This window comes from Aulonocara sp. 'chitande type north' Nkhata Bay, linkage group LG12, assembly GCF_057382095.1.
Source record: "Aulonocara sp. 'chitande type north' Nkhata Bay isolate Kocher_YH1m ecotype deep benthic linkage group LG12, A_spYH_male_GT1.1, whole genome shotgun sequence".
NCBI lineage: Eukaryota > Metazoa > Chordata > Actinopteri > Cichliformes > Cichlidae > Aulonocara > Aulonocara sp. 'chitande type north' Nkhata Bay.
Genome location: NC_141355.1, coordinates 3,863,963 through 3,882,890, shown reverse-complemented (window position 1 = coordinate 3,882,890; position 18,928 = coordinate 3,863,963). Strand labels below are relative to the sequence as shown.

Sequence of the window (18,928 nt, the reverse complement as noted above, 5' to 3'; positions counted from 1 at the left end):
TGCATTTAACTCTGGGAGAAGCACAAGATCACCAACTGGCTCGTCTTATTCATTAAGATTCATAACTGCTTTGATGCTGCTTTTTCTCCCACTTTTATTTGCCTGCTACAACAGCATATAATTATAGTCATTAAATTGCGACAGTCTAAGTACGAAAAGTCGTTGTTCTGTGGAATGCTGATTATAAAAGCTTCTTGTCTGTTGAAAAGGCCGCTGATGAATGGTAAAAAATGGGTTCGGAGTGCTTTCCTGTGGTTTCCCCTATCCCCTGAAAGAACAAGAAGGAAAGATAGAAAGATGCCAGAGAGGCCAAGATAAGGGGCCACGATCTCTCCTCACAACACAATTGAAACATAATTATTTCATGCCAGATTGTGTGCTCAGCAAAGCCCTGAATGGGGGCCGACATTTAACTTTAATTAGCTGTGATTTATTCATACTGACTGGATCGCGGAAAGAAATTGGATCATCTGATTATAGTCAAGCATGAAAATGACCTGATTAAACACTTAATGGAACCTAGGGAGAGGGAAACAAGAGGAACCTTGGGCAGAAGACACTGGGACAACATTAAAAAGGCAGAGAGGGAGCAGTTTTTTCATGTGTTAGATGTTACTGAGGCAAACGAAGATGAAGTTTAACATGTTTCTCCTTAAATTTTAACTGTTTTTTCCCCATTTCAGGTGTGCCAACGAATGAGAGTCCTGAGTCCAAGACTTGTAGCTCAGCCAAAGTCTCCGGTCTCCAGCGCAGCCAGGAGCAGAGCAACAGTGAGGTGCCTTTTGCACCTCCCGTGTCCAGCCCCACCCCGGCTTCGGCACCTACGGGCTCCCCTGCCCCTGCTGCAGCGGCGGCACCCTCAGAGCCTCCTAGGTTACGGCTTCCCACCCCGCCTCCTCTCAGTGTTAAAAAGGAGCTGCAACTTCCACCGCCCGTCCCTACACCTCCCCTGTTGAGGGCACCGCCCCACCCCCACCCCCACCCTCCTCACCCACACTCGCACCAGGAGCCTCGTGTTCTGCCCCGACAGCACCACGCACGGCCAGTGCACCACCCGTTGCCGTATAGCAGCCTCCACGAAATCAGGTATTTTTACTGGGGCTAAGAATTATGAGTATAAACCTGCTAAAGAAACCACACGGTTCAGCTGTGTTAGTGCCATATTCACCAACCTCAGCGCTGCACACTACCAGAAAGCAAACAGAAATTCAGTACCCAGTACTGTCTTCACTTTCACCGTCTCACCTTTTGTACCTGTTCACAGTGTTGTCTGGCAGACGCTAACACTTTCCTTGTGTTTCCTACCACTCTAGTAAAGACGATATAACCTGCCAGAACTTCCAAATTAATATGATCTAGTCCAATAGACAATTCTATATTCCACACAGTATTGACTGTTTTCATGTGGATATTGATTTTTCCTCCCTCACAATAACCAGCTGTCAGATTTACTGTTTTCATCGGGCAACACTGCAGTGCACACAGCATGATTTCCCATTTCACCTTTTCAGATTGTGCCCTCACCTCTTTTAATTCAATATAAGAAGCATTATTAGAAAATCACTCTTATTTGGTCAAAGTAAGCTGAACTTACAGCGAGATACCTACAAGAAAAAGCATCACAGTATGTGGATATGTATGTACAGTTTGTATTAACATCGTAAATGATGCTAATAGTGATTGCATTTTTTTTGTACCCCATTAAATCTTTAGCCACAGCAGCAGTCCAGTGGGTCTTCCCAAACAGCATTTACCCCCGTCCCCTCACCACCACCTGAGTGGGCTTCCGTCCTCGGCCCCTGCATTGCCTCTCTCCATAGCCAACCTTTCTACCTCGCACTATTCCTCCCTACGGAGCCCAGCCCATCGCCATTCGGCCATGTTTGCAACCCCAGCCACACTGCCGCCGCCACCGACCTTACCGACCAACAGTTTAGTGGTGCCCGGGCACCCCGCCGGCACCCCCTACCCAGGTAAAGCTGCGCACCTTAAATGCTGCACGGTAGCTTTAGCGGAGACGCAAAGTCCAAAGAAAAACAACTTCAGAGGGAGCAAAATGTTTTACATGAACATTTTTGATTCATTATTTATTCTTGAGATTAACAAAAGAACTGCAAACACTGTTGCGGTTCTACAGGACATTTTATCATTAGATAAGTTACACTTAGCTGTACAACTGTGTTCATGCTGCAATTGCAGTTGTTTAAAAATAGGATTTATAGATGCATAAAATACTAACCTGGCAAATATTGTTTAACCTACTACAGTTAGTCGAGGATTTTTATACCATTAATGGCACAAAAATGTTACATTGTTTGAAACAAGTCAAGTGTTTATGCACCATTTGCTGATCTGGTAAGTGCTCATTCTTTACTTTTTCTTTTTAAATAAAAAGGCTATTGAGTTATTCTACAACGCATTTATTCCTAAGTGAAGACATGTGAGGGATTTAGCCCTTTCTTAGAAGTTTAGTTTGTCCAGATCTCAGTATTTTAAATAGAACCAATATACCAGTGGTGCTGATCTATTAACTATTTGCTGGTATATCGATAAATTTATAACAGCTGATAAATTAAAATTCAATTAAAGACGAGATGATAGAAATACTGTTAACACCATGTTATGAGTGTTAATACTTCATAGTTTGTTAACCAGAGACAGGTATTCCAAAACTGTATTGGCAACACAGTTTTGGAATACCACAACAACCAGCTGATGTGAGCAGAGTCACAGCAATCCACAAATAATGAGTCTTAGTAAGGACTCATAAATAACCACACATGATGAATGCTAGGGATATCTGTTTATGGTTTGTGTACTGGCTATCGGATTTTAAATCATCCGATATCGGTGCCAGTATCAGTGTCAGTTTTAAAAAAGGCTCTAATTATACATCCGTTTTCCATAGTGCCTCAGCAAAGTAAATTGCAATGACAAATTTGCATTAATCTTTAAAGCACTCTATGCAGCACATGGGATATTAATGCTAATAACACAGTGGGCAGTAAGCACTTAGAGCTCATCAATAAACTGAAAAAAGTACAAAGGGTCTTGCATAGAAATAACTGTTGGGCATTACAGAGTGGAAAAGTATATTAAATGGAAATAAATACACTTGGGGTCCCTTCTTAGATGGTCTGCATTTCTAGTAGCACAGATATTAAATGGGCACAAGGACTGTAAGAGGGCTTGGATGCATCACGAGTAAATGTCATCTAACGATCAGACAGCCACCACGGTCGGAGACAGCACACCGCAAGCAGCCAGTCTGCAACTGGCACAGCCAAAATTGTGTTGCCTAGCATGCAAACACGAGTGATTTGTAACGATTTTTAATATGTTCAAAGATTCTATCGAAACAGGCGATCTCATCAGAAAAGAAAATGTCTCCAGACATGATGGGTGTCTCCAAAATAAGCAGTAAATATGCCAGTTGTGAAATGACTTTCTCATAGAGGGCAAGAGTGTGTGTGTTTTCTGCTGGGATGACTCTTGGTTCTTTCTTGTCTTTAGATACCAGCCTGTTGATATCATTCAACCAACCAATCATGTATTGCCAGCCTCATTCGGGGATTCTGATTGGCACATTGTCACAGGCAACTCTCTTACCACCACCAATGAGTCCCCACGTAGAAAACCCTCACAGCATGAGCTGGAGAAACAGAGAATGCCAGGTGACTATTTTCTTTTTTCTCTTCTACCCTTGTTGTGAAGACTGACTGGGCGCCGTGCCTTTTTTTTTCTTGTGTCCCCCCTTCCGCCCCCCCCCCCTCCTTTTTTCTTTCTTTTTTTTCCTTTTTTTTGCTTTTCTTTTTTTTTTTTTTTGGGTTTCCCCTCGCTCTCCTTTCTTGCAGAGCATGACCTCCTGAGGCAGGAGCTGAACAACCGTTTCCTGGTTCAGAGTTCAGAGCGGGGCCGGGGGCCGTCCGCTTCGCCGTTGGCCCCTGTGTCACTCCTGAGGGCCGAGTTTCACCAACACCAGCACATGCACCAGCACCAACACACCCACCAGCACACCTTCACGCCCTTCCCCGCAAGTCTGCCCCCGGCCGCCATCCTCACCCCGCCCACCGCACCCCCCATGGTGCGTACCCAAGCCAGAAATGTGAGGATAAGTAAAATAAGCTCCCGTAACTTCCCACCAACTCACCTGTTACCCCTCCCAATTTCCTCTTCAATCAACTCCTCCCTTTTTTTCTTTACCCCCAAATTTGCCAGTTTTGTCCTGTAGCTGTAAGAACCCCTCCCTTCAGAAAAATCTGACACTTTGAGTTTGAATTTTAAAAGATTTTTTTTTTGCACTCTTCCTGTGGACGACAAGCTGGAAGCATCACGTTTAATTGGGGCTGCCACCTCCCATTACACAAACACACACACGAGCATGTTTATTACACTGTCAATTTAATTGCTTCAAGTACACATTTCCATTATCAGCAACTATATTTGTATTTATTCAACAGATTGATGAGGCAACATGTAAAATGTTTATTTGTAATTTTAAATTAGCAATAGCATGTTCATTCCATTATATTTTCATTATTAACAGCGTGGTGTTCAGCCATGTGTTTTTAGCATGTTTAGCCGCAGCTTTTTTAAACGACACAACAAATGATAACATTTCTCACTTTCAGTATTTGATATGTTGCCCTTTGATTGTTTCAATTCTATTAACACATTCAAATATTTTATTTTGCTTTTATTTACATTTTACACAGCATCCCAACATTATTAGAAAGGACTGTAGAGTTTCAGTACGCTTCAGTTTTTATAGAAGCTAATTTCCTGTTTAGATATGCCTTTTCATTCAAAACAAAGGTACTAATAAGCCGATCTGTGTCTGTATGAATACATTCCTGCAGACTTGTGGTTTTGTACATACATACATATATATACACAGACATATATGTGTGTGTTTGTGTAACAGGGACTTATTGCTGCGTGTACGTGTGTGCAAAGCCCAAAAGCAACCATACATTCCAATGACAAATTCAAAGCTTTTCTAGTGGGTCAGATGACCTCATTGCGGATAAAGGGGGGAAATGACATCATTGTAAAACTGTTTTGATAACGTTTCTAATTGCTTCCGTGTTTTAAATGCCAACAAGTCTGGAGGGAAGAGGGAGGGGCGTTTAACACTGGCAGCTCTCAAAATTTGTACAGAGGAAAAACGGTTATGACTATTCATCCATCATTTGAAATGCGCAGCAATCTCTGTCAGTCGAATCAGACGGCTCCCCATTTGTAGCTTTTTGCCATTAGTCTAATAGATCTAATCCATCTTGTCATGACCTCTGATTAAAAGCCCGTGGTCCCATTAAGGCCCAACTCCAAGATTATCCCCATCCTGTACATTAGAAATCAAAGCTCTGGTATTTATGGCGCAGTCAGATAAGCATAAGGGCCGTTTACATGATTCTTCGGTCAGCACACACGCTGTTGTCTGGTCTGCTGTTCATTCCTTACATGGAAGGAATTATGCGCTACACAATCCTCTCTTTGAAGATGAAAGAAGTGACCCCCCTCCCACCAACACCACCACCACCACCATCATCTCTTTTGTGTCGTTTCAGTGGGATTTTACACTGACGTTAATGTTGCTGTTGTGTATTTTGTCGTTTTCGCTGTTTTTACTTAACGTATGCCTTTCCCTCCCTCCTACCCCTCAGTAGCGATATTGCTTTCTTCTCCTTAGTGCTTAAAGAAGCAGAGTAATGATGATGTTGTGGCTGTTTTTACTGTTTTGCTATGAAAAGCTAGACCAAGTGTTTCCCAGCTGTGCATCCTCTGTCTATCTCTCTCACACACACGTTTTTTTCCTCCTGCTCTCTAGATGCCCCATGTCATTTCAACTATGTAACAGCCCTTGGCTAATGGCTGTAATTAATGAAATTATGAAGCCTCTATATTTGTTTATTGTTCTACGCCCTCGAGCAGCTGGCTTGCCAAATGGCAGCGGTGAATGCCTGCCCCCTTGCTCCTGCCATGTCTTTGGACGAGAAATATTTTTAATTGTTATAGGATGAAATATTAAGCGTTAATTAGCCAAAGCGGTTTACTATAAAACTGTGACAGCCTCCATAAATTTTAAGGCAAGACTTCTTTTTTTTCTTTATTTGTTTTTTTTAACAAGGCCATAAAGCCGAAATCCCCTCTCCAGTGACAGACATTAAACAGGCCGCGCCTTCAGAAGCGCAGAGGAGCTGTTTAATGAGCTCGGAAGCTGGCTCAGCATTTCCTCTCAATGGGCTGTCTTTGATTCGGGGCCATTATCGCCCACAAACAGGGCCGCTGACACCATCGCCGCTGTTATTACCATTCTGCGCACAGATGTGATTGGACCTGCTTCACCAGACGGCCCCGTGTCCCAAACCCTGCATCTGCACCAGCAGCTTTACCAGCTCCAGCCCGCCCTCCCTCCCCAGCCACCCCTGTCGCTGCACGCGTGCACACAGAAAATCTGATTCATACCCGTTCATTTTCCCATATTATGTAAACCCAAAACATCTGCGCCTGCCAACTGAGCTTTGAGAAAACACTCGCAAAAAGTACCTGCAAATGGTTTGTGTATTTACGGAATAGGAATAAGTTACTGTCACTTGTAATTAGACGTTTTCAAAATAGAGAGCTGGTATTGGCTCGCGAACAGACATACAAAGTCCTCATTCATGCTCCCTTCTCTCTCTTCCTCCCTCCTGTCCATCTCAGCTTACCGACTGCTTTCTCGTGTGCGCGCGGGGCATGATCGGAAACATTTTAAATGTAACCACACTGTTTTCATCTGGCAAATTCCAACTAAAATTATTCTGATAGGCTAAGTTCTGCCACAGAAACGGTTTCTTCACAACTCTGAGGTGGTGTCGGTTTCAAGCATTTAATCAGCTGAAATCCCATCTCCTTAAATCAGTCTCAATCATACAAGGCAGACTGTTCACACAGCTTCACATATGACCTCCGTGGTTTTACGGACTGACCCGCTTTTTTGTCTTTTGAAGTACAGTTTCCTAACACTGCAAACAAGTTACATGTCTTCTTGTACTTCCTTCCCAGATATACCATCGGGGCTTTTTGCACACAAAAAAATCTCAGCAGTCAAAAGCAATTAGATTCACATTTCTTCAGATTTTCCAGTGATTAGAAACAACTGGTCTGGCCTTAAAACTGTCTGATTCCTAAGCTGGGCCTCCACGCCCAATGTCTGTATGCTCAATTGAAAAATCATGCAGGCTGTCTTCGTCTTGGCAGTGTGCTTAAGCGGTTGTATTGTTAGTGATTTAACTGCCTATCTGACCACGCTGTTTAAGTAAACCCATGATCAGTTCAAGCCAGCTGCTTTACCCCGGGGCTTGTTATTCTGGACCAAACCCTGCTCGTTACCAGTTACAGATGTTGAGCATGTGTTTTTGCCTTTGTAATGTAAAAAAAAAAATAATGAGACCTTATTACCAAAGAAGGCTGTTGTATGAGGGATTTTGTTCGAGTATATCATTATGTGGACTTTTGTTTCCTAATGCTTTTCTTTTCTGTCTGTTCCAGTTCGACAAATATGGCCCCAAACTGGACAATCCATTCATCAGACATTCAAATGTAAGTTTTTTTGCACTAATTTAAATGTGTTAACAGTATTTGCATATGGCAAATCAAATATTTGACATATTTGAATGTTGCCTTGACAGCATTTATTGTGGCAGTGGCTTTGTGTGTGTGTGTGTGTATCTATATGCTTGAGTCTTGTATGTATGACTGTATGATTTTGTTTTGTGTCTCCCATCTTCCCCTTCCTCCCCCTTCCAGTTCTTCCCCTCCTACCCCCCAACCATGCCAGGCATGCCCCCGCTGCTCCCACACTCAGGACCCTTCAGCTCGCTGCAAGGAGCCTTCCAGCCCAAGGTCAGACCCGCATCCCTTAACCCACTGTCTACAAACAGGAGATTTTAAGGGAGCTTGAGCATAAAAGAAACCACAAAGTGTGCAGACTTTTACAAGAAAAACACTTTATAAGTGCGCAAAAGGAAAACAAAAATTTAAAACTGCAGGTGGACTCCTAGCCTTAGTCACGACAGGCCAAAAATAGGACCGTGATGTCTGCCTGTCCAGAAGAGCAGAAGGGAGGAGATGCAGGGGACGTCGAGGGGCGGGAGGGTGTGAGTCTGGCAGATGCTCAGAGGCTGTGACCTGAAGTAAGCCACCAATCAAAGCTGGCCTAAATCCGCTGGCCCTATTCCCAGAGGGCTCAGTGATGGAGGTTCCCTTTTGTGGAAGGCCCCTCCAGATGGTTCAAAGCACAGTTTTATGCATCCAAAGCCCCTGCTAAGTATTCTTGGAGACGAGCTTGGGGGGATAGAGCTTGGGAAGTATGTTTGTTTGTGGGGCCTGGCGACCCTGGTCACCGTGCAGAATCACCCGATCTCTAATAAGGCAATAGATTAAGGCCTGATTTAGACTTCTGCGGGGACTCTTTGTAGTGCTTACGGTGTAGCCTACATAAGTGGCGACATCGTTGGCGGCATTTTTGCTTGTATGTGGTGCGTTGTGTTAATTACCATGTAGTCCTGTCCTGGTGTTTTATATCCAGTGCCAGCTGATGGAAAGAAATAAAATGCTGGGCCTTTTGGTTATTTTGGGGGGGAGGGGATTTCAAACATATCTCTAGTTTTTCCACTTCGCTGTAATTTCCATCACGTTCATTCCCATAGTTTCAGCAATCTCCCTCCAGGTATTTCCTGACATTTGTGAGTCCTTTATATTGATGCTATGATTATCATTCCTTAAACCGAGATTCTCTCACTGATAAAATTTAAAAAGGTGGCAAAAAAGTTGCCAGAAACACGAATGAATCGATGATGCTGAACGAGCACATCATACTAGTTGTGGGCTGCATTGACCCGATGTATAGTTACATTTCTCAGGAGGTGCATGTCAGGTTAGGCCATGTGAAATGACGTGTGTTTCCTGCTGGAGCATAAAACCCCAGGAACAATGTTGATCTAGGATCTTGTGCTCTGCAGACTTGAAGATGAAACGATTAGAGATGTGCTGCTCTGGCATAACTCTGAACTCTGGGAAGCATCATTGCAGTTTTACCTATATCAGCTATAGCTGTGCAAATACTTGGGCGTTAGCTGACCGTAGTGCAGCTAATTATCTGGGTTGGAATAGATGCTGGAGGGTCTTCGAGTAGTTTTGCAAGAAATTCGTCTTACATGCTTCCATGCTATCTCCATAACAGCACTGACACAAAGCATAAGAATAAGGTGAAAACTGGGATTACAGTAATCTTATTCATTCTCTCAGGGGATATTTAAAAAAAATAAATGGAAAAAATGCAATTAACAGTGTTCTACAGAGGACCCTCTTGAGGATGCCTGAGACCCCCTTTGGGAATTATTATATGAGGTCAAATTGTTTTGTATTGTTGTGCCAAGTTCCGTTTCTTTCTTTCCCCATGCAGATGTTACAGATGTGGTTGATCACCATGTATCTTTTTGTCTTTGTCTTTCTCTGTCAGGCATCCAATCCCATCGATGTAGCAGCACGTCCTGGAGCAGTGCCTCATACACTTCTGCAGAAGGACCCACGGGTAAGCATGAGACCGAGAGCATCGCAGCCACTCTGCTCATATTCCTTCTGATGATAGCCACACATAATCCAGTGCATATGTCTCAAAGAGACATTTCTTCTCATGCATTTCAGTTTTACAGTTAGTAGTATGTGTCTTTGTTGTTTGTAATAATGATTATCTGTTTATCCATACAGATAACAGATCCATTCAGGACATCTGTTAGGGTAAGTAGATGCCTTATCCTTTCCTGTTAAATGCTTCATCTCTCTGGCCAGGCCACAAAGTCTAAAACCTTAAAATTCTTTAACAATTCTCGATTAAGCAAATGCAGGGTTTTGGCTGCATTTACGCTTAGCTTTGAGGTCTGTATTGGGGTTAGATATTCTTAATATGTTGCCTGGTTGCAAATTCTGATGAGTTCCCACTTTGTAGTTTGGCCAGAAAAGCTCTATGCCAGAATCAATTTTTAGCTCCCCATATCAAAGCCAGCAGGCTAACCTCAGTTTCTCTCTAAATTTTTAGAAACCTGGCAAGTGGTGTGCAGTGCATGTCCAGATCGCATGGCAGATCTACCACCACCAGCAGAAAATGAAGGTGCGTGAGACAGATAGTAATGTTTTTAAGGAATCTTGCTGTCATGTAAAGCCAGATACACTATATTGGTTATGGAAAACGGGCCAAATAGCTAACTTATTGAAAACACTACATGCTAGAGCAGATCGAGCTGACTTGGATCTTTTGTTTGGGTCTAAACGTAGAACGATCACATGATTGGAAAGAGGCAGAAAGCTTTAAAAGAAGCAAAGCCCAACACATGAAGGCTCCACTTTAAACATATATTTTCTATAAAGGTTCTCTCTGACTCCATAAGAGAAGGGGTAGATGGTAACAGTAGCACTCGGTATCAGACGCAACATGTGAACACAGAACAGAAATGCTTATACGAATTACTCCTCTCACTGACAGAGGATGGTGTGGCCTTGCCATGGAGATCCTCTGCTAATGCCACTGGCCCTGGGTGTCTCAGGCTTTTCTTGGGCCCAGAACCCCAGTTGCCAAGGATTTTGTTTCCCTAATCAGCTTACATATATTTGTTATAACACAGCTAGTCAGAATTGAGAACATGGAGCCATTGTCAAAGTCTCTGTCCTTCTCTGAGCTCTCACCCAGTGTAGCTGACGATCGCTCACGCTCACTCCCTTGTTGGAAATGTTTCGTGCTGTTGCGTACTGACCTAATTTTCTTTGTCTCCTTCTCTGCTTTTCTACAGCAAATGCAGCTGGACCCTCACAAACTTGACATGAATGGGAAGCTGGACCTGTTTAGTCGACCCCCAGCACCAGGAGTCTTCCCAGGGTTCCCGTACCCTCACGATCTGGCACGACCCCTCTTCCCCTCCACAGGTTGGTCAAGGCTCAAAATACCTACCAACATATTGAAAACACTCAAACTTCAAGCCTCCTAACGTCATTACTGCCTTTATGGAAATTAACATTTTTAACAACATTTGGAAAAAACACTTTTTATTTTCCCTCTCGTGCAATGTTCACATAATTATAGTGCTTTGGTAGCAAGTGTTTTGCCTGTAAAGGGAGTCAAATATGTCTATGAATATGCATGGCTCTCAGTTAGGTAATTGACTGATGCGCCCTGTGTTGGAGGGCAACAGAGAAGAGAACGGCCTTTGACTGGTAATTATGCAGCGGTGTGTCAGAGGCACTCCTGTAATTGGTTCTATCATTAACAATTCATGAAATATGGGTGATGGTAGCAGTGTTTTGTGAAAGAGGCCAACTTGTTGTACATTCAAGAGCTGACCTCACTAAGCTGGTACAGACTCACGCACAAACAAATAACAGCTGCAATGAAACCAGCTGATATAGTCAGTAGCATCACTCCACCAACTCTTTGCTCATCTGGTCCACGTTGCGTCAGAGTTTGTGATACTGCGGCAGAAATGCATTTGTTTAACTTAGGGTTTGGTTTGGCGTAAGATTGTTCCCCAACCGACCAGACGACCGGCCGGATATGGATTATAACACTATTTCATCCTCTGTCCCGATAGGCTCTGGACACCCCCCTCCGTCTCCATACGGCCCCCCCTCCCACCCCAGTGGATTCCTGCCTCCTAGCCATTTGGCAGGTAAGTGTAAGTAACCCCCATGTTTATCTTTTTTTTATACATTTATCTCCTCTTTCAACACGAGTCTCTCACTCACTCTTTCTTACACTCATGTTTCAAATACATTAAAAGCCACCAGGGTGTAATTTGAACCAAAGGTATTCCTAGTTTTTGATCTCAGGTTCACTTCAAGGTTAATGTACAATATCGTTAGCAACAGCCAGCTGCAGTACTGCCTCTTACTTTACTATAATATTGAATGTAGCCATCCTGCAATCAGCCAGTGTGATTCATACTACGGTCGAAAATAACTCCGGAGTCCGGGTTTATTAAAATGGAAGTAGTTTCCAGCCTCCAGACCGATTTGTCATCCCTCATTTGCTCGGACAAACTGTACACAGAGCAGCAGCACACAAGACACTATTTTCTATAAGCATGCCAAGCTTATTTCGTCGTACCCAGGAAGAAGGGAATAATGAAGGGGCGTTCGTGCTGTATGATTCTTTGGTACATTCGGTTGTTTGCATTTTTATTCATCATCCTCAGTTCGGACTGAGACACTGTTTAAGTGTCAGTCCATTCTGTGCCTATGAAAACATGGTAAACTGAGGATGAAGATTTAGTCAACAAATGGGAATTCATGTGTGAGGCAGAGGAGATTTCTCAATTCTTGTCTTTTCTAATACGTGAAAAGCTCCAGAATTAAAAATCCTTGACCCCTAATCGGTTGGCAAGTTGTGCATTTCCTGATGGATTATTTCCGATTTAAAGTGGGACTGCAAATTCTTAGTTAATGAGTCCCGTTCGCTGACTTCTCAGACTAAATATTTGTTATCCCCGTAAATTTGGAGGCTATAGTCTGTGACTGATGGAGTCCATCAGATAGTGATTCACCAGTTAAATCACTGTGCTCTGTCTAGGCTAATTTCCACAGCTCCTAATTGTCTTGTCCTACCACAATCCATTTCCAGCTCAGCTCCAAGAACTCAAAACTGATTTCCCCACCAAGCAGCATCATTCCACAAGCCCCAGCAGGTCAGAGACACTCCACTCCAGTTAGTGGCAGTGAATCCAGCATCCAGGCAACCTGGCTACTGCAGGATTACCAGGCAGAGAGCTAGGGTCGCAGCGCTAGAAAACCACGGCTCGCTTGTAAGAGAAAAGCCGAGTGGAATGGGTTGGTGTTGGGGTGAGCACTGCTAGCCAGCCACCCCCCCTTTTGCTAATCCCTGTTTGGCATTTTGCAGATCCTTTCAGTCGCTCCAGTTCCTTTGGCGGCCTCGGCAACCTTTCAAGCAGTGCCTTCGGAGGATTAGGCAACCCCTCGCTTGGTAAGCGTTGGCCCCCTCTCGTCCTCCTCCTCCACCGCTCCCCCCTTCAATCTGGCCCCTGTGGCCAGTAATAGAATAGAGCAGGACAGCGTTAGACCACAGGGAGAGCCAGGAGGGGAGAAAAAAATCTAGACACTTAGCTCTAGTTTCTGTGTCAAAACAGTCCTATCCCAGGGAGGCCCAACAAGGCAGCACAGCACACCACAGCAAACCTCCTCCCTGCCTCCACTTCATCTACCAACTAAGTCCCAGACAGCCTGGCTTTAATCTGGCTGTGTTGCTGCCAATAGGCACTCTTAGGTCTGCTGTTTGGTGGTAATTCGTCTATTAATTATTTGACAAGCCCCTTCTGCACCACCATGGAGGGTTTTCTCTTTTCCCTTTGCATCCCTTCTCTATGCCTTTCTCTCTTTCTCTTCATCCTTCCTATTTTTGTGTGCCAAATCGGTCACCCTGTTGTGAAAATGGATGTGATTGGAATAGACATGCCGTGGAATGCTAAGGTTCCCCTTGGCTTTTCACAGCTATCATCTCCAGAGGGCAGTGAGTCTCCCCTGTTCATCCGGTGCAGAAAAGGAAGGGAGGGGGGGGGGGACCTTTAGTCTAAAAGCAAATGAGTAGGGGTTTTTTCTCTCCAGTTCAAGGGGGAGGGGGGCATTAACCTCTAACTCTTTCAAACAGCTTCAGTGCTTCAGTGAGAGAACCTCCAGAGACAAAGACAAAAGCAGCTTTTGTTGTTGAGTCTTTCTCATCTTATGTGTCCTCAAGAAGGTTTTGTGCCCAATTAACTTACAGTGGGTCCCACGCCTGTCTGCTTCTTTCCTTCAGGGTCCAACAGCATGTTTGGCACCAAGGAGGGGCCGGGAGGACTGCCCACATTTGGCAGCCCCCACCACGACACCTGGAACCGACTTCGACGAACCCCGCCGTCGTTCCCCACCCCGCCGCAGTGGCCCAAAACCGCAGATGCTGAGAGAAGCAGCTCCGCCAACAGCCACGAGAGAGAGCGAGAGAGGGAACGGGAGAGAGAGAGGGAGCGAGAGAAAAGAGACTCGTCGATTGGCAAAGAGGAGAAAGATAAAGACCGGTGGGTGAAACACACTTTTGGTTGTATGTTTTTGTGTGTTGCTCACATCCAGTATGTAAAAACCGACTCCTGAAATAAGACCACAATAGCGACTATGATAAACCAGCATTATTATACATACAAGCTGATCAGTCAGAGCAGAGCAAAGGAAAAACAGCGAATGTTTTTTTCTAGGTGGTTACAAGTCGTATCCATGGAAACTGAAATAAATTGAACAACCGGCACGCTTATAAAAGAGCACGACGCGCCGAGAGAAGCTATTTGTCAAAAATTAATTGGAGACATTTCTATGAATGGCACGGCAGCAGAATGAAGGGTTACCGTCAAACAGAGAACAGAGGGATACAAGAGCAAGGCAACTCGTACGATTTAAAAGAGAATTATAAGGCAGATTTTATTGTTGAGAATTAATCAGACACTAACCAAACACGGCCTACTGGCAAAAATAAAACTCTTACATTGTGCCGTTACAGGGATTCTGTGGATCGCAACCGCCACTCCAACCGCTCGTCTCCGGCCTCTGCACCAGTCAGCTACCAGATCAGCAGCCTGATTCGCTCCAGCAGCCAGAACTCGAGCGATTCAGGTCGGCATCACAGCGGCAGCGTAGACAGGGTCCGCGAGGCAGAGAAGGAGCTACTGGAGCGACACAGAGAGTCTTCCGCACTGGCTGATGTGAAGGTGAAGGAGAGTCGCTCGCCGGGCAAGGAGATGCTAGAGAGAAGACCCTCAGAAGACTCCATCAAACCCACTCAGCGTTCCCCTTCCCCCTACTCTAAGGCAATGATCAATGAGCAGGGCATCAAGATGGCAGGCGGGCCTCTGTCTACGCTCAAGGACAGCGAGAGGAAGGAGCCCCCACCTGCAGAGCTCCTCCATAAGGTGAAAAATGACATGAAGATTAAGGAGGAGAGGAAGGAGGAGCAGGAGGTCATGGTGGTTAGTTCGGAGCCGGCCCCCCAGCCACCGGCCCAAGCTCTTCCTCCTCCCGTCAGCCAACCGGGAAACCCGCACCACCACCATCCACCTTTGTCCCAGCAGCCCCCACTTCCTTCACCGCGTGGTAGTGACATCTCAGCACCTGGCCTGCATGGTGTCCCCATGGCGCATTCTCTGCCTCTTTCCATGAGCGCCATGCCTCAGATGGGCAGCCTCAACGTGCTAGACCGGGCTCGCATGGCTCCCTTCATGGGAGCACTTGCAGGAAGAGAGCGCCTGCCGCACACAGCCTTTCCCTGGGATCCGCTCAGAGAGGCCTACCGCAGCCTGGATCTGCAACGCCGCATGGACTTCCAGCTCAGGCCTGAGCCGGGGCATCGTTTCCCCAGCATGTACGAACAGGAGCGAGCCTACCGCGAAAGGGAGGCTCATGACTACTCCCACCACGAGCACCTGTTGGAGGTACGCAGGGAGCACGAGAGAATGCGACAGCAAGCCGAGGAGCGAGAGCGCCTCCACCTGAGGGAGGAGCTGGACAGAGCACGGCTTCATCAGCTGCACCAGTCCCCAATGGAGGGTCATCTACCACACATGCCCCCCTTTATGCCCCACCTAGGCGGCATGCCCTACCCCAGACTCAGCCCCTCCACAGGACACAATGGCCCTCTGAACAGAACACCCCCTACCGCCGCACTTAGCGCACCCCCACCCCTTGTGCCAGCTGGCAGTGCCAGGCCAGCCTCGCCCCGGAGGACTACCCCCCTCACAACCACCCAGGACCCACGGGACTACTCCCCATCACGTAACCCCAAAGAGGTAGAGGCTCGGTAGCTTCTTGGAAAAGTGCAAAAATGTCTTACAGGGCGCTTTCACACGCCCCCGCTCCTCTAATCTGAAAGCTTGTTGTAAACAAAATGCACTGCTCTTCTCCACCAGAGAAGAGCAAAAGTCCCTAAGGGAAAGGGTATGATTGTACAAATTAAAGGTGTGTAAGGCTAATTAAGCACATGCCATGACTTTATTTTTAGTGGACTGGAGGTCGAATAGCGTCGGTAAAGAGAACATAAATATGTGTATGTTTATTGCCGACTTAAATATTTGATAATTATTAATATATTAATCCAATACCTTTTTTTCAACTTTGTGCAAAATAGAGGTCCTCAAATGAGTTTGTACATTTCCTATCCTTGTTCCATGTATAGATATCATTTCTATGAATTTTATGTATTTTGTGCATTAGTCACGCCTTTTACAATATTTATCCCAGTTGATTGTGAGACATATCCCTTATGACCCACTGTAAAGACTGGATTTTGGTTTCAGTAACTTAACCTCATGGTACCAGGATATCCTCAGTGATGACAATGTACAATGCTACATTACCGATTTGTTCTGTTCAATTGTTTTGCCTTTGAGATATGCAGATAAATATATATTATGAGGTCTTTGTTGAGTCTCTGTAAAGAAAACAGATGTAAATAACTTGTTGCTATTCCTTCGCTGCAAGTTTACCATGTAAATTTATTAGGCTTTTTAACCATTTCTAGAAAAACAAAATCAAAACGAAACACGGGAAAATCACCTGCCTGCTGAATATTGCGGAGAGAGACAAGTGTGGCCGACGGACAGGAAGTACGAAGGGAGGGTGTTGTAAGGAGGCCTAAACGGATCATCTGCAATCTATGCAAAGCAGCACACAGCACCCTGCAGAAGAAATCACCTGGAGGGAAAAGACCATACCGGTGATACTGAGAGCAACCTGGATTTAACACCTGTTTATATTTACAAATGAAATAACGACTAAATAATTCAAAGACTTCCAAGTCACAAACTGGACCAGCCCCAGATAGAAAAATGAGGACACTGTTTAGTGGGCGGCAAAAGGACTCTCTCTGTCAACCTTGTGGTGTTGTGCAGTTGTTTTTCTTAGACTCTTGTATACAAAACAAGTAGAGTTTTAGGCGTGCAAAAAAAAAATGAAAATGAACATTCATGGTTTAAAACGTACGGAATAAAGTTTGGACCTAATGTCAAACATTTCCTGCTCATCTTTAATTCTGGCGCTCGACGTCGGCGCCGGCTGCCAGCTGTGACTTTGTCTGTGAGCCGGACCTGCTGAGTGCTATGTGTATGTGAGGTTGATAGGTTTGCCGGCGATGCCTTAGTTTCTAGCATTTAGAGCATTTACTCATCTGATACCAAGATATTACTTTAAAATCATAAAGCCAACTGACTTGGCTGGCAGAGTAGCCTAAGCCATCAGATCATTTGACCGTAATCTGTCATACATGGGCTGCAGAGCTCTTCACAGGGATCGATGAGATTGGGCCAAGGCAATACAGGCAGGGACTAATAGAACATTGATTTTGTATGAAAGCAGGTTTTGAGTGTTTGTGTTGCAGGTAACCGGTATTGACTGGCAGCCCAGCGGCATATTGACCCGCGGTCTGGACTCATTAAGAGGAGCAATGCCTGGGAGGCAGGCTATCAGTTGGTGGAAAAAGAGGCTCCCCTCTCTTCTCATATGCCTCCTCTCCTCGTGCACACCACTCATCTCCTTTTCTAATGAGGCCGGAAGGCACTCTGGAGTGGGCCGCAGAGGGAGCCCTGAGGTGCCCTGTCCTGTTATTGACAAGACCTCGGCTGCGCCTGCTGCCTGAGCAGAGACAGCCAATTCATGCCGATAATGCGCCGACTACTCATCTCGCTGCTGTGCGCCGTGAGGCCCACCAATCCCAGTCCCATGGTATCAACCCATAATGACAGCGTGGATCAAACTGTGGCCAGGTCATTAGGGGATGTTATTGAAAATCAATAGTGCTCCTGTGTCTCACGCACTCCAACAGGGTTTTTAAAGGGCTCCTTGAAAAGACTGTTTGCCAGAATGTGGTTGGCGTATTGGGAAGACTTAAATCACTATCGCTTTCAATTTAGCCTCTCGGTAATTGAACCACATATTCTTCCTATGGGTAGCATCTGTCAGTGGCCGGCCTCACTTTAGCTCTGTGTGCTTTCAGTCAACAGCAGACACTTAACCCCTGTACCTGTTACCACATAGGGATTTTTTTTCTTCCTGTAACTGTTATTTACTAGGCGAGCTTTAGTTGGAGAAAACCACACACCTTAGATTCCCCCCCACCCAACTCAATCACTCTGTCCTGTGCTCTATCCATTTTACGGCTGAGTGTGGAACGGCCCTCCGGAGATGAAAAGCTCCATCAATTTCACTCATCGTCTGGCAAGGTCAATTTATTTCAGCACACAGTCCATCATCAGATGGGAATCAATTGACACATTGCCTGGCATATCCAACCCAAGGTGGATTATTACAGAGCTTGCAATTGTCAGCTTCTTACTAGAGCTATTATTCATGTGTCCGGGGGATTTTTTTTCTTTCTTTTCTTATTTTTTGGAGATTTTGTACAGTTTTCTATATTTATTTGATCACAATTTCCTATGTGATGGAACATTGTTACTTTGACGGGACTTAATGTAAGAGCGTGTCGCAAAAAAAAGCGTCTGGTTTTCTTTGACACATTTCTCCACTGTAATCCCAATTAATAGGATACGGTGGTATCTGAGGTAAGACATTGTTTTATTGTTCCACTAATCCCCTTCATTTATCTGTGAGAAACCTGAATGCTGAGGGTTTGGGATTGAATTTTCATGGTCTCAAATACCTCCAAAAAGCGCTTGGCACAGTGCTCACCCCAGATTCAGAGAACAGTGGAACAGGCCTTAAGGGGCTTTTATGGAGCACAATGGCAGCTAATAACACAGTGCCAAGCTAATAAGATGGGCAGCTCTTCCCCCACTGATAAAACATGTATGAAAGCATTTTTGAGCCTCCATGTGGTGGCTCCCAAGATCCTTTTTTTCCCCCAGCGAGA

The 18,928-nt window shown here is 45.1% G+C and overlaps 1 protein-coding gene across 10 annotated transcripts in view; it reads left to right on the top strand.

Annotated features, from left to right (window-relative positions):
- The window catches only part of fbrsl1 (fibrosin-like 1), a 290,461-nt gene extending 273,388 nt beyond the window's left edge, over positions 1–17,073 (top strand). For 2 of the 10 annotated variants that reach the window (XM_086313247.1, XM_086313244.1), the window contains 13 exons: positions 684–1,086; positions 1,714–1,973; positions 3,855–4,105; positions 7,534–7,584; positions 7,792–7,887; positions 9,506–9,577; positions 9,754–9,783; positions 10,082–10,153; positions 10,830–10,962; positions 11,625–11,708; positions 12,929–13,012; positions 13,841–14,099; positions 14,573–17,073. In XM_086313247.1, the coding sequence (XP_086169373.1) occupies positions 684–1,086; positions 1,714–1,973; positions 3,855–4,105; positions 7,534–7,584; positions 7,792–7,887; positions 9,506–9,577; positions 9,754–9,783; positions 10,082–10,153; positions 10,830–10,962; positions 11,625–11,708; positions 12,929–13,012; positions 13,841–14,099; positions 14,573–15,869 (3,092 nt within the window). In that variant the 3' untranslated portion in view covers positions 15,870–17,073. Of the gene's footprint in view, positions 1–683; positions 1,087–1,713; positions 1,974–3,513; positions 3,675–3,854; positions 4,106–7,533; positions 7,585–7,791; positions 7,888–9,505; positions 9,578–9,753; positions 9,784–10,081; positions 10,154–10,829; positions 10,963–11,624; positions 11,709–12,928; positions 13,013–13,840; positions 14,100–14,572 lie in introns of all 10 variants that reach the window. The other 8 variants (XM_086313255.1, XM_086313251.1, XM_086313246.1 and 5 more) reach the window with 7 other exon arrangements.
- The last annotated feature ends 1,855 nt before the right edge of the window (positions 17,074–18,928 follow it).